The sequence below is a fragment of the Nycticebus coucang genome, chromosome 14 (genome assembly GCF_027406575.1).
Source record: "Nycticebus coucang isolate mNycCou1 chromosome 14, mNycCou1.pri, whole genome shotgun sequence".
Classification (NCBI taxonomy): domain Eukaryota; kingdom Metazoa; phylum Chordata; class Mammalia; order Primates; family Lorisidae; genus Nycticebus; species Nycticebus coucang.
This window is the reverse complement of record NC_069793.1, coordinates 16,510,849-16,524,974: the sequence shown is the minus strand read 5'-3', so window position 1 is coordinate 16,524,974 and position 14,126 is coordinate 16,510,849. Positions and strand designations below refer to the sequence as shown.

The 14,126-nt window shown below is 37.5% G+C and overlaps 1 protein-coding gene across 1 annotated transcript; it reads left to right on the top strand.

Moving 5' to 3' along the window:
* Nucleotides 1-10,002: 10,002 nt before the first annotated feature.
* On the top strand, nt 10,003-10,938 carry LOC128565410 (olfactory receptor 5L1-like). Its single transcript, XM_053561836.1, has one exon. The coding sequence runs from the start codon at nt 10,003-10,005 to the stop codon at nt 10,936-10,938; it is 936 nt and encodes a 311-aa protein (XP_053417811.1).
* Nucleotides 10,939-14,126: the final 3,188 nt, after the last annotated feature.

Here is a 14,126-nt window from a genome sequence, read left to right as displayed (position 1 = left end):
AGAAGATTTTATTAGCAGGATTTTGATTCCCAGGTGAAGACACTTGGTGAGGATTGCTGCAGTGTAAGAATGGAGAAAAGAGTAAGAAACTTTATACTTATGAGTGAGTTTTTTTGATTCACTGACATTTGGGCCTTTAAATTTGAAGGAGCATATTGAATATTTTCAAAGTTTGCATCAATTTGTAATGTTATAAAAGGTTATGTTTAGTACCATTATTAAAATGCATACTCAGTTTGCTGTTATACGTTCATAATTCCATTATGAAAACTATGATTTCTTTCAATATGAAAGTTCTGTCATTATATAATGCAGATCACACTGTTGTAAAGCAGTACACATATAGAATGAGAATTCTATATATGTGCATATCTTTTTCTTTTTTATATGTGTTATTTATTTGATTATTCTATTATTATTTTGTTTTTGTTGCCACATCCAGGGTTGTTAGAACTTTGTACACTGTTACCAGATAAATTAATATAAATTATAGCTATTTAATGGCTATCTCAGAAGAACTGTTATAGAAGCTGGAAGCGTGTCTTCTATTTTACTCTTCTGCCAGAGATCTGAAGCACATCTCTTCATTGGCCCCTGACTTATACATGGCCTTGACAGTACATTGCACTTCCCTTATGATGCTGCATTATATGTGCTTAAATGAAGCATCTTTTTGTGTATCTGTAGTGATTCTTAAGAAAGAATAAGGCTTGAAAATCCATATTTTTTAATGTTGTAAAGTAATGTAACTTCTTCAATTCTTGGTATTCTTCATTTTACATCGAGTAATACAACAAATGTTTCATTTTAATAGATCAAATTTTCACAACTGTGTACTCACTGACATTCATAAAGTACTCAGTGGATACTTAAACGAAGTTTTTTAGGCCTGGGTTACTTAACTTTTATTGCACTATACATGGAATACGGATTTTTCTTATTAAATGGATGGTTGAGTAAATCCTGGCAAATTAATGTTAGGTATATTGAAATTAACGTATGAATTTAGAGCTCTTCGAGGGCCTTCAAGAATTATTAATTGGCCATAATGTTATATATGTTCTGTCAGGATTCTCTTGGGAAAACAAATGACCACCGGAATTGACTATAAGGAATTTTAGCTGTTAGGGGCCTGAAAGGGTACAGGGCATTCTGTGTACAGGCAGCTCCAGTTCCAGTCATCTGACTTACATGCAATCACACTTACAAATCGAGACAATTAAAGGGAGTAGGCCAACGTACCTGTTTCAACATACATGCAAATTCTATTTAGAACAAATCTGTAGAACTGACCTCGTTGGTAACCTGGGGACTGCCTGCATTAACTGAAGGATCATTAACTGCTCTAAGTAGCTATTGCTCTTCACGCCAGAGGGCAGTGGGGAGGAGGGTGGTCAGCAGAGCTTCAGAGCACAGAAGCAGTGCTGTGAGCAGCTTTTAGCCCTGAAGGAGGAGACAAAAATCCCAGTGTACCTGGGCCTGTGAGGCTGGGCTGGACTCAGAAGTTTTCCCCTTGGTGGCACACCCTGCAGGGGCTTTGGACACCCAAGAGGACTGTGCCAGACTATTGCTCCCACCTCTGAGTAGAGTGCCATGTGAAGCTGCAAGAAGACACCAAGCATCTAAAGTGGCTGGAATGACATTAACAGCAACTGAAAAATCTAAGGAAGAAATTTCCTTCTTGACTCCTCTGCCTTTTCTTCTCATCCTTTCTTTTTATACCTCCTCCCTGTCCCCCTTTCCTCTATGAGTTAGAATCTAACAGGCCAGCTGGAAGAGGCACCTGGCAAAGTCACTTTCCAAGCCACATCAGCAGAAGCACAGCCCAAAGAATAGGAGGGAGGACATGAGAGTGAGACCGGAGCCAAACACACACAGCTTCTGTGCGAATGTGTTCATGATGCCGGGGTACCAGGAAGGGTTGCTTTTACCTGCGTTCATCTCACCAGGAGTGTATAAATGTTTCCATAGCTGAACTCTTTAACTATGTGTTAACATTCTCAGACTTATTCCTCAAAAGAACACATAAAAATAGCCACATGTACATAAACGATGCTGAACATTAATAGTCATCAGAGAAATAAAAATCAAAACAATGAGATAGGATGGCATCCCAGTTACAATGACTTTTATCCAAAAGGCAATAATAAATGCTGGTAGGATGTGGAGAAAGGGTAAGCCTGTACATTGTTACTGGGAATACAAATTAGCAGGAAAACTATGGAAAAGGGTACGGAGGTTCCTCAAAAAACTAAAAATGGAATTATTGTATGACTCAGCAATCCCAGGTCTGGGTATGAATCCAAAGGAGGGGAATTTAGTATATTGAATAGATATCTGCACTCCTGTGATTATTGCAGCATTATTTACAATAACCAAGGTTTGGAATCCACACAATTGTCTATCAGTGGATAAATGGATAAAGAAATTGTGATACATATACACAAAGGAATACTCGATAGCCACAAAAAGGAATGAAGCCCTACACTTCCCAACAACATGGATGGTAATGGAGAAAATTGTGTTAAGTGAAATAAGATAAGCACAGAAAGAGAAATCTTACAAGTTCTCATTCACATGTGGGAGCTAAACATTAAAAGTAATTGATACCATGGAGTCAGAGTAGAATATACTTACCAGAAGCTGGGAAGAGTAGGCTGCAGAAGGGTATATTGGGGTTGGTTAATGAGAGGAAAAATATAGTTAGGTCGTTAGCTAGAATGAACAATATTTGACAGCACAACAAAGGGACTATAACTTACAATAACTTAGAAAGTCCTCTATAATAACTATAAGACCAGAATTGGAATGCTCCTAACACAAAGAAATGTTACATGCTTAAGCTAATGGATACTCTAATTACCATGATTTGTTTAATTCACATTGTATGCCTGTACCAATATGTGTACTATAAAGATATACAGCTATTAAGTACTCATAATAATCAAAAATAAAAAGATTAAAAAAGGAATGTCTTCACAGATTAAATATTGATTGAATGTGATATTTGAAAAAGGAATGAGCAGAATTTAAGGATATACATTGTAGGAAGAAAGGACTTAAATTCAGCAGAAAATAGCATGAATGAAATCCAGGAGGCAAGAATGTAATATTGATCAAAGATCTAACAGATATTTTAATGACCTGACTAGTTATGAAGTGTGTGTATATGTGTTGTACTGTGCATAAAAGTAGCTGACATTAATGGAAGTTGAATAAGATGTGGTCTGTGGTGAATGTTCTTTTGAAGGGGCACATTTATGTATGGCAGTGTGATAAAGTAAGGTGTGCCTAAGAAATGACAGATCAGATCTTAGACAATCTTATGCCAAATTGGGATGATGAGTGCTTGCCCAACTCCTATTCATGCTGTTATTCTGCCTACAAAAACATCACAAACAGTACCAATCCTTTAGGCACTTTTTTTTTTTTCCCCTGGAGAATAGAAATAATCTCTGACTCTTTCACAGAATTATCACCTAACTTTAAAAAAAGTGTTTGGAGTAATATGAAGTACTCTAACTACCTATAAAATTTATTGAAAATGAAAATAAAATCACGGAATTATAAGCATGAAGACTCATTTAGCACAGCAAATTACAAATGCCTACTCTTGTTTCCCTTAATAACTCGCTTTTGTTTGAGTAACTTGTGCCCCCTTCTCCTCTCTGCTTACTAAGTCCAGACAAAATTGCAAACCCATCATCAACAAAACTTCCTGTTTTTTTAAGGAAGAAAAATAAACCAGGAACAATTCTACACAGGGTTAACAAAAGTATGAGCAATGCTCATATTATTTCAAGTTTATGATCATTATATAAATGTTCACATCATAGATATTATCTGATGAGGAACAAATTAGTTATCGTATGTGGAAAATCAAACATCAGAGAAAGCTATGTTTTATATACTGGATGTCCGATGAATAAACGTTTTTCTCTTGACCTTGGTTTCTCTGAGTACTCAGATCGTTTTTAATAACATCTGCTAGTTATGCAATTTCTAATTTTCTTTGACAATAGAACTTTTTTTATTAAATCATAGCTGTGTACATTAATGCGATCATGGGGCACTATACACTGGTTTTATAGACACATTTTCATCACACTGGTTAACATAGCCTTCCTGGAATTTTCTTAGTTATTGTGTTAAGACATTTACTTTCTATATTTACTAAGTTTCACATATACCCTTGTAAGATGTACCGCAGGTGTAATCCCAACAATCACCCTCCCTCCGCCCACCTCCCCCCTCCCTCTCCTCCCTGTCCCCCTTCCCCTATTCTTGGGTTATAACTGGGTTATAGCTTTCATGTGAAAGCCATAGTTTCATAGTAGAGCTGAGTACATTGGATACTTTTTCTTCCATTCTTGAGATACTTTACTAAGAAGAATATGTTCCAGCTCCATCCATGTAAACATGAAAGAGGTAAAGTCTCCATCTTTCTTTAAGGCTGCATAATATTCCATGGTGTACATATACCACAATTTATTAATCCATTCGTGCATCGATGGGCACTTGGGCTTTTTCCATGACTTAGCAATTATGAAATGGGCTGCATTCTGGTACAAATATCTTTGTTATGATGTGATTTTTGGTCTTCTGGGTATATTCCTAGTAGAGGAATTATAGGATTGAATGGCAGATCTTACAGATATTGAACCAGCCTTGAGACCCTGGGATAAAACCGACTTGGTCCTGATGTAAAATTTTTTTGATGTGTTGCTGGATTCTGTTTGTTAGGAAATATCTATATCTATATCTATAAATATCTATAAGTATAATTCAGCACATAAACAAATTAAAAAACAAAGGCCATACGATTCTCTCAATTGATGCAGAAAAAGCTTTTCATAATATACAGCATCCCTTCATGATCAGAACACTTAAGAAAATTGGTATAGAAAGGACATTTCTTAAACTGATAGAGGCCATCTACAGCAAAGCCACAGCCAATATTGTATTCGATGGAGTTAAATTGAAATCATTTCCACTCAGATCAGGAACATGGCAAGGCTGCCCATTGTCTCCACTGCTCTTTAAAATTGTAATGGAAGTTTTAGCCACCACGATTAGGGAAGAAAGGCAATCAAGGGTATCCATATAGGGTCAGAAGAGATCAAACTTTCATTCTTCACGATGATATGATTGTATATCTGGAAAACACCAGAGATTCTACTACAAAACTCTTAGAAGTGACCAAAGAATACAGCAGCGTCTCAGTTCAACATTCATAAATCGGTAGCCTTTATATATACCAACAATAGTCAAGCTGAAAAAACAGTTTTCCCCAAGCCCAGTAACACTATCACTCTTCCAGGCTCCCTGTGGTCTTTCTGAAGGTATTTGCTTATGTGGATAGGTCTTGGATTAGATGTTCCTGCAGAGGGAAGGGAGCTGGAGGTTTCTGTTTGGAATCTTGCTTTGCTCACCCACTTCTGAAATTCTGGGAAGGTTACCACAAAGACTTCCCCAAATCACATCGTGTAACATTAAAGATTATCTGTTATTATTCAACATAGAGACAAATTTGTTTAAGCACTATTTCATAAAAATGTTAGTATAATATTTTAATATAGTGTTATCTTGTGTGATGTAAATACGTTCCACTAAAGGCTTAGTGCTTCAGATTTAAATTATTCAAATTAATTTCAATCAAATATTTAACTGTTAAACAACTATTAAAATCACTTCTCTCCCCAAGTCTAAGATAAATATCTAAGAAAAGCAACTTTCCTAGGAATGGCTTTCCATGTGAAATAAGGCATATCTATCAGTAATGTTCTTTATGGATGCACTTTTAACTTTTCTGTCATACAATTCACATCTTTTATAGGGGTGAATATTCTAAGAATAGTGCGGTGGAGCATTAAAAATAAAATTAATAAGGATTAAATAAAGGTTTTCATCATTCTAATATATATCTGAGTACATCTGGTATACTATACATGCATATGCACTATACAAATACATATATCACATGCTTATACATATACTATAGCCAATAGTTAATGGACATATTGATTAGAATACATGTCTAGTGCCATGATTTCCCATAAAAATATATTTACACACACTAGAGAGAAACAGGAAGTCATACGCCAGGACAGGGATTCAAAGTGTCTTGGATAAATAAAATCCAAACTGCATGGGTACCAACATTTTAAGTCATCCACAAGGTTTAGATTTAGGAGGATTGATTTTCTTTTTTTCAGGAGAGTAATTCACATAGTTAAATGTGAAGGTATTACAGAAATCAATTGCTTGTTAAGAGTGAGAGAAAATATACATGAGCTGTGTGTTTATGATTTAATAAAAAAAAAAGAGTGAGATGAAAAAGAACATGAGATTCTAGATGAAAAAGGAGAACCAGTAAAGCTCTTTCAACTTAGGGAATTCTCAGATAAATCAGTTTTGGGAAATCACACATGGATTGTTGAGAATTTCAAAGCCAATTGCCTGTAACTCATTGCATCCCTAGAATTCTTGAATTGTTTGGTTCTGTAGAGGTTCTGTAGCTGGTTCTTTGAACACTAATAGCTCAGGTCTACGCTGCTATACGTAGTCAGGAAAGGAGCAGACCGAGGGTATCCCTGAGACATTCCCATGTAATGACCTCTGGTGTTTAACAGGGAGTGTGCCACCCCAGAACCTCTCTGGAGCTATGTTCTACCTCACAGTCATATGGGTGGAAGAAACCAATCAACAACGTAAGCACTCTGTATGCCTGGGAGTCTGTGCGTGACTTTGGGGAAGTTAGATCTGCTGAGCCTCACTCACCTCATTTGTAAAAGGGGATAGAAGTCCTGACCTCTCTTATTTATATACACATGAACTACGTTACTAGTTGTAGTTAGACTAGTATCTTTCATAGAGGAAAAACTCAGTAAATATGAGACATTGTTATTATTCTCCATAAAAGAGGGTAATTGTCTTCACCCCTATCTCGTATTTGGAAGACCTCTGCTGTGGCTTCAGACTCTACATCCTTTAGGAAGGAGCTATTGAGTATATGGCAGACAAAGTTCAGACCCGATAATGTATTTCAATATATTTCATAACAGAAACGTGAGTACTAGCTCACAGAGGCTAAGCTTGGATGTAGCAGTCAGTGGCTTATAATCTATCATGGACTCTGAATGTAACTGTGTTAGATTACAATAACATGTACCAGGTGGGAGACCCCTTCCCTCTCTTTCATATTCCATAGTAGTCAATAACAGTTGGCGTCTCAAGAGAGTTATTTTCTTGCTATCTGGTTGGTATTCCACAGAGATCAATGACTGTTTGGGGAACTTATGGAATCCAGGCCCCAGAGAGTCACACACACAATTATAAAGCCCATAACATTTTCCATCATAGTATATTCAGAAACAGGGTAAGCAGCATCTTTCCAATATTTTGGTTGGTTGAGGAATTTTGTATTTTGAGGAATGGAAATGAAAAATATTTTCTGGGTAATGGAAGCTTTATGAGTTTTCCTCATTGGGTAATTTTTATAGTCCTGTGTAGTAAAAAAGAGGAATTTTATGAACGGTAATAGTCATCAATTCTTTTAAAATCTATTTTTTCTTCTCTTTATTAGATATTATTTTATTAGAATTCATTACAATTACTCTTAACTAGAATTTATTGTTGTTAAAGGGCGTGTGTTTTCAGCACTCCTTAATGACAGTATTTTTTCTCTTTGTGGGCTAAGAGACTGTTTGTTGGGAAATGACAGAAATCTGTGGAACCCAGTATCTTAAAACAGATACTAGCATGATAGATAAACAGTGTGAATGGTTGGGATGAAGGCTGGTTTTCTCTCTCCCTCCCCTTTCCTCCTCTCTTACCCTAACTCCATTCATAAAGGGTGGTCAGGATGGCATTAGATTCTCTGGACTGTAACCTTGGTGCTGAGGTTGGCCGTGTGCATCCTGTAGGACTATTCATGGAGGGACATGGACAGGTGAACCACCCCAAAGCAGAGAAAAAGGGATCATTTTAGCTTTATGTAAAGCCCTTGGAAATGTCTCTCTATGGCAGGCTTCTCAACTATGGTGTTATGACATTTTGGTCCAGATAAGGCTTTTTTTTTTTTTTTTTTATCATGGGGCACCATACACTGGTTTTATAGAACGTTTGACACATTTTCATCACACTGGTTAACATAGCCTTCCTGGCATTTTCTTAGTTATTGTGTTAAGACATTTGCATTCTACATTTACTAAGTTTCACATATACCCTTGTAAGATGCACCGCAGGTGTAATCCCACCAATCACCCTCCCTCCATCCTCCTCCCCCCATTCTTGGGTTATAACTGGGTGATAGCTTTGGAGACTTTACCTACTATAATGCCTTCTTTGTCGAGTATCTGTGGAGTGGGGAACCCTCTGGTGCATAGTAGGCTGTTCTGCTGCATACCCACTAGGTGTCAGTAGTACTCACTCCCTGTTCTTAACAACAATGTCTCCATCGTTGGAATTAAATGCTCTCCAGGTAAAGATGTACTGCTCTGTGGTCAATTAACATCCCAATTTATCAACTTTAGACATGAAAACGGTAAGGATTTTTCAAAATTATCATCTGCTTTAAACTCAAGAAAAGACAAATAGCTTACTTTTCCAAGCCATTGGAAGAGAGGAAACCACATCATCAGAACAATTATTCATTTACACACTAGAATTTAGGAATAAATTAATCTGTGCATCTTTGAAATAGGTTTAAGGTTGGAAAAAGCACCAGGCTGTGTTAGGTTGTGTAAACTACCAGGGTGTGTCAGCCTGTGTTGGTCTCTCTTTCAGCTCATTTTTCTATAGGAATTCCCCTGCCTGGTGCCTCTGCAGTCACATAGCTATCTATGAAGGATTGGCTGAGGGGGAGGGTGAGAGTAAATGAGGGGCCACTCATCCTCTCCCCACATGTGCTGTATGTCAAAGGTTTGGAACGTATGAGTTCCTCATTGGAAAAAATTATATGCTCCTTCCTCACTTCACCACATAATACTTCTGTTTGTGAGAATCAGGCAAATATACAGATTCTTTATGCACACAGATGCTGTAAGGATTAACGTGTAATGCAACTTGTGTGTGTATACATAATATTTTGTCTGTCCTATCCATTTTTTCACTTTATGTTTTATCATAGTCATTTTCCATGTTACGAAAATGATACAAGATTTTAGCCACACATTTTTATCACATCTACTATACAGTATAATTTTGATCATTTCCCTCTTGTTGAACACTTTATTTCTAAGTTTTAATGTCATACATAATGCTATAATGCAGCCATGTATATTTTTAAAATAAAAATCCACATCCCTGATCAATTTATCAAATAGATTACAGCAGTAAATTTGTTCATAAACAGATCTTTTAAAGGCTGAAGAGTCACGGTTAAGGCCATGTTGCAGTGAAGACTTTCATTTTCCTGAACCATGGCTGACACAGAATAGAGTTATTAGCAGAATCACAAAGCAAATGTTATGGAGTAAATGTGAACATGGAGTGTGAAACTGCATTTCTCCATCTCAACTGTAAAAACAATACTAAGTACGTTTATCTCTCATTCCTTCTGTGGAAAACTGAGGAAGAGGTACTTAAAAGGTATTACAAAAATTGTTTCTTGGGATCTGAATATTTGGAAACTGCCTGGGAAAAAAAGAATTTGAATTTCACAGAGCAACAAGACTAATTAAGTGATACTTTGACCTCTTTTGTAATTATTTAGTGACAGCTCTCAATTATGAAACCTAACGACACGAATCATACTGGGTCATTTAAATGTTGGTGCTTTCGTTTGCTCTTAGGACTATGAATTTTATGCATCTATGTTATACAATTAAACATTGACTGAAATTATGCTAAATTTCACCAAAAGTGCTATTACTGTTGATAAAATTAACAACATATTGGACATATTTTTGCAGGATACGGACAAAACTAAATTTCTGATCAAGTAGTAGAGAATGACGTTTAGGTTCCTTTTTCCCGTCCAATGCCAAATAATATGGGAATATGGGCAAGGAAAACTGCACTGCCGTGACAGAGTTCATTCTCCTGGGATTGTCAGACGCCCCTGAGATACAAACTTTCCTCCTACTGATTTACCTCTTCATCTATGGAGTCACGGTTTTGGCTAACCTGGGTATGATGGCACTCATCCAAGTTAGCTCCCGGCTTCATACTCCCATGTACTTTTTCCTCAGTCACTTATCCTTTGTAGATTTCTGCTACTCCTCAATCATTGTGCCCAAGATGTTGGCTGATATTCTCAACAAGGACAAATCTATATCCTTCTTGGGGTGCATGACGCAATTCTACTTGTTTTGCACATGTGTGGTCACTGAGGTCTTCCTGCTGGCAGTGATGGCCTACGACCGCTTTGTGGCCATCTGTAACCCTCTGCTGTACACGGTCACCATGTCTCACAGGCTCTGTGTGGAGCTGGTCTCCTGCTGCTACCTCTGTGGGACAGTGTGCTCTCTCATCCACTTGTGCTCAGCTCTGGAGATCCCGTCCTACACATCAAATGTGATCAACCACTTCTTCTGCGATCTGCCCCCTCTCCTGAGCCTTGCTTGCTCAGATGTCACTGTGAATGAGGTGCTGCTGTTCACTGTGGCCGCCTTCAGTGAGATCTTCACCATCGTGATCATCCTCACTTCCTACTTGTTTATTCTGGTCACCATCCTGAGGATTCGCTCTGCAGAGGGCAGGCGCAAGGCATTTTCCACCTGTGCTTCCCACCTCACGGCCATTATGGTCTTCCATGGAACGATCCTCTCCATTTACTGCAGGCCCAGCTCTGGTGACAGTGGGGATGCTGACAAAGTGGCCACAATGTTCTACACTGTAGTGATTCCCATGCTGAACCCCCTGATCTATAGCCTGAGGAACAAGGATGTAAAGGAAGCTCTCAGAAAAGTGGTGGGCTCCAGAACACATTCCTAGAGAAGATTTTATTAGCAGGATTTTGATTCCCAGGTGAAGACACTTGGTGAGGATTGCTGCAGTGTAAGAATGGAGAAAAGAGTAAGAAACTTTATACTTATGAGTGAGTTTTTTTGATTCACTGACATTTGGGCCTTTAAATTTGAAGGAGCATATTGAATATTTTCAAAGTTTGCATCAATTTGTAATGTTATAAAAGGTTATGGTTAGAACCATTATTAAAATGCATACTCAGTTCGCTGTTATACGTTAATAATTCCATTATGAAAACTATGATTTCTTTCAATATGAAAGTTCTGTCATTACATAATGCAGATCACACTGTTGTCAAGCAGTACGCATATAGAATGAGAATTCTATATATGTGCATATCTTTTTCTTTTTTATATGCGTTATTTATTTGGTTATTCTATTATTATTTTGTTTTTGTTGCCACATGCAGGGTTGTTAGAACTTTGTACACTGTTACCAGATAAATTAATATAAATTATAGGTATTTAATGGCTATCTCAGAAGAACTGTTATAGAAGCTGGAAGCGTGTCTTCTATTTTACTCTTCTGCCAGAGATCTGAAGCACATCTCTTCATTGGCCCCTGACTTATACATGGCCTTGACAGTACATTGCACTTCCCTTATGATGCTGCATTATATGTGCTTAAATGAAGCATCTTTTTGTGTATCTGTAGTAATTCTTAAGAAAGAATAAGGCTTGAAAATCCATATTTTTTAATGTTTTAAAGTAATATAACCTCCTCAATTCTTGGTATTCTTCATTTTAACATTGAGTAATACTACAAATGTTTCATTTTAATGACATCAAATTTTCACAACTGTGTACTCACTGACATTCATAAAGTACTCAGTGGATACTTAAATGAAGTTTTTTAGGCCTGGGTTACTTAACTTTTATTGCACTATACATGGAATACGAATTTTTCTTATTAAATGGATGGTTGAGTAAATCCTGGCAAATTAATGTTAGGTATATTGAAATTAACGTATGAATTTAGAGCTCTTCGAGGGCCTTCAAGAATTATTAATTGGCCACAATGTTATATATGTTCTGTCAGGGTTCTCTTGGGAAAACAAATGACCACCGGGATTTACTATAAGGAATTTTAGCTGTTAGGGGCCTGAAAGGGCACAGGGCATTCTGTGTATAGGCAGCTCCAGTTCCAGTCATCTGACTTACATGCAATCACACTTACAAATCGAGACAATTAAAGGGAGTAGGCCAACGTACCTGTTTCAACATACATGCAAATTCTATTTAGAACAAATCTATACAACTGACCTCGTTGGTAACCTGGGGACTGCCTGCATTAACCGAAGGATCATTAACTGCTCTAAGTAGCTATTGCTCTTGATGCCAGAGGGCAGTGGGGAGGAGGGCGGTCAGCAGAAGCAGTGCTGTGAGCAGCTTTTAGCCCTGAAGGAGGAGACAAAAATCCCAGTGTGCCTGGGCCTGTGAGGCTGGGCTGGACTCAGAAGTTTTCCCCTTGGTGGCACACCCTGCAGGGGCTTTGGACACCCAAGAGGACTGTGCCAGACTATTGCTCCCACCTCTGAGTAGAGTGCCATGTGAAGCTGCAAGAAGACACCAAGCATCTAAAGTGGCTGGAATGACATTAACAGCAACTGAAAAATCTAAGGAAGAAATTTCCTTCTTGACTCCTCTCCCTTTTCTTCTCATCCTTTCTTTTTATACCTCCTCCCTGTCCCCCTTTCCTCTATGAGTTAGAATCTAACAGGCCAGCTGGAAGAGGCACCTGGCAAAGTCACTTTCCAAGCCACATCAGCAGAAGCACAGCGCAAAGAATAGGAGGGAGGACATGAGAGTGAGACAGGAGCCAAACACACACAGCTTCTGTGCGAATGTGTTCATGATGCCGGGGTACCAGGAAGGGTTGCTTTTACCTGCGTTCATCTCACCAGGAGTGTATAAATGTTTCCATAGCTGAACTCTTTAACTATGTGTTAACATTCTCAGACTTATTCCTCAAAAGAACACATAAAAATAGCCACATGTACATAAACAATGCTGAACATTAATAGTCATCAGAGAAATAAAAATCAAAACAATGAGATAGGATGGCATCCCAGTTACAATGACTTTTATCCAAAAGGCAATAATAAATGCTGGTAGGATGTGGAGAAAGGGTAAGCCTGTACGCTGCTACCGGGAATACAAATTCGCATGAAAACTATGGAAAAGGGTATGGAGGTTCCTCAAAAAAACTAAAAATGGAATTATTGTATGACTCAGCAATCCCAGATCTGGGTATATATCCAAAGGAGGGGAATTTAGTATATTGAATAGATACCTGCACTCCTGTGATTGTTGCAGCATTATTTACAATAACCAAAGTTTGGAATCCACACAATTGTCTATCAGTGGATAAATGGCTAAAGAAATCATGATACATATACACAAAGGAATACTCGATAGCCACAAAAAGGAATGAAGCCCTACACTTCCCAACAACATGGATGGAAATGGAGAAAATTGTGTTAAGTGAAATAAGATAAGCACAGAAAGAGAAATCTTACAAGTTCTCATTCACGTGTGGGAGCTAAACATTAAAAGTAATTGATACCATGGAGTCAGAGTAGAATATACTTACCAGAGGCTGGGAAGAGTAGGCTGCAGAAGGGTATATTGGGGTTGGTTAATGAGAGGAAAAATATAGTTAGGTCGTTAGCTAGAATGAACGATATTTGACAGCCCAACAAAGTGACTATAATCTACAATAACTTAGAAAGTCCTCTATAATAACTAAAAGACCAGAATTGGAATGCTCCTAACACAAAGAAATGTTACATGCTTAAGCTAATGGATACTCTAATTACCATGATTTGTTTAATTCACATTGTATGCCTGTACCAATATGTGTACTATAAAGATATACAGCTATTAAGTACTCATAATAATCAAAAATAAAAAGATTAAAAAAGGAATGTCTTCACAGACTAAATATTGATTGAATGTGATATTTGAAAAAGGAATGAGCAGAATTTAAGGATATACATTGTAGGAAGAAAGGTCTTAAATTCAGCAGAAAATAGCATGAATGAAATCCAGGAGGCAAGAATGTAATATTGATCAAAGATCTAACAGATATTTTAATGACCTGACTAGTTATGAAGTGTGTGTATATGTGTTGTACTGTGCATAAAAGTAGCTGAC

Coding starts and splice junctions, on each gene's coding strand:
- LOC128565410 (XM_053561836.1), top strand. CDS start 10,003: ATGGGCAAGGAAAACTGCACTGCCGTGACAGAGTTCATTCTCCTGGGA.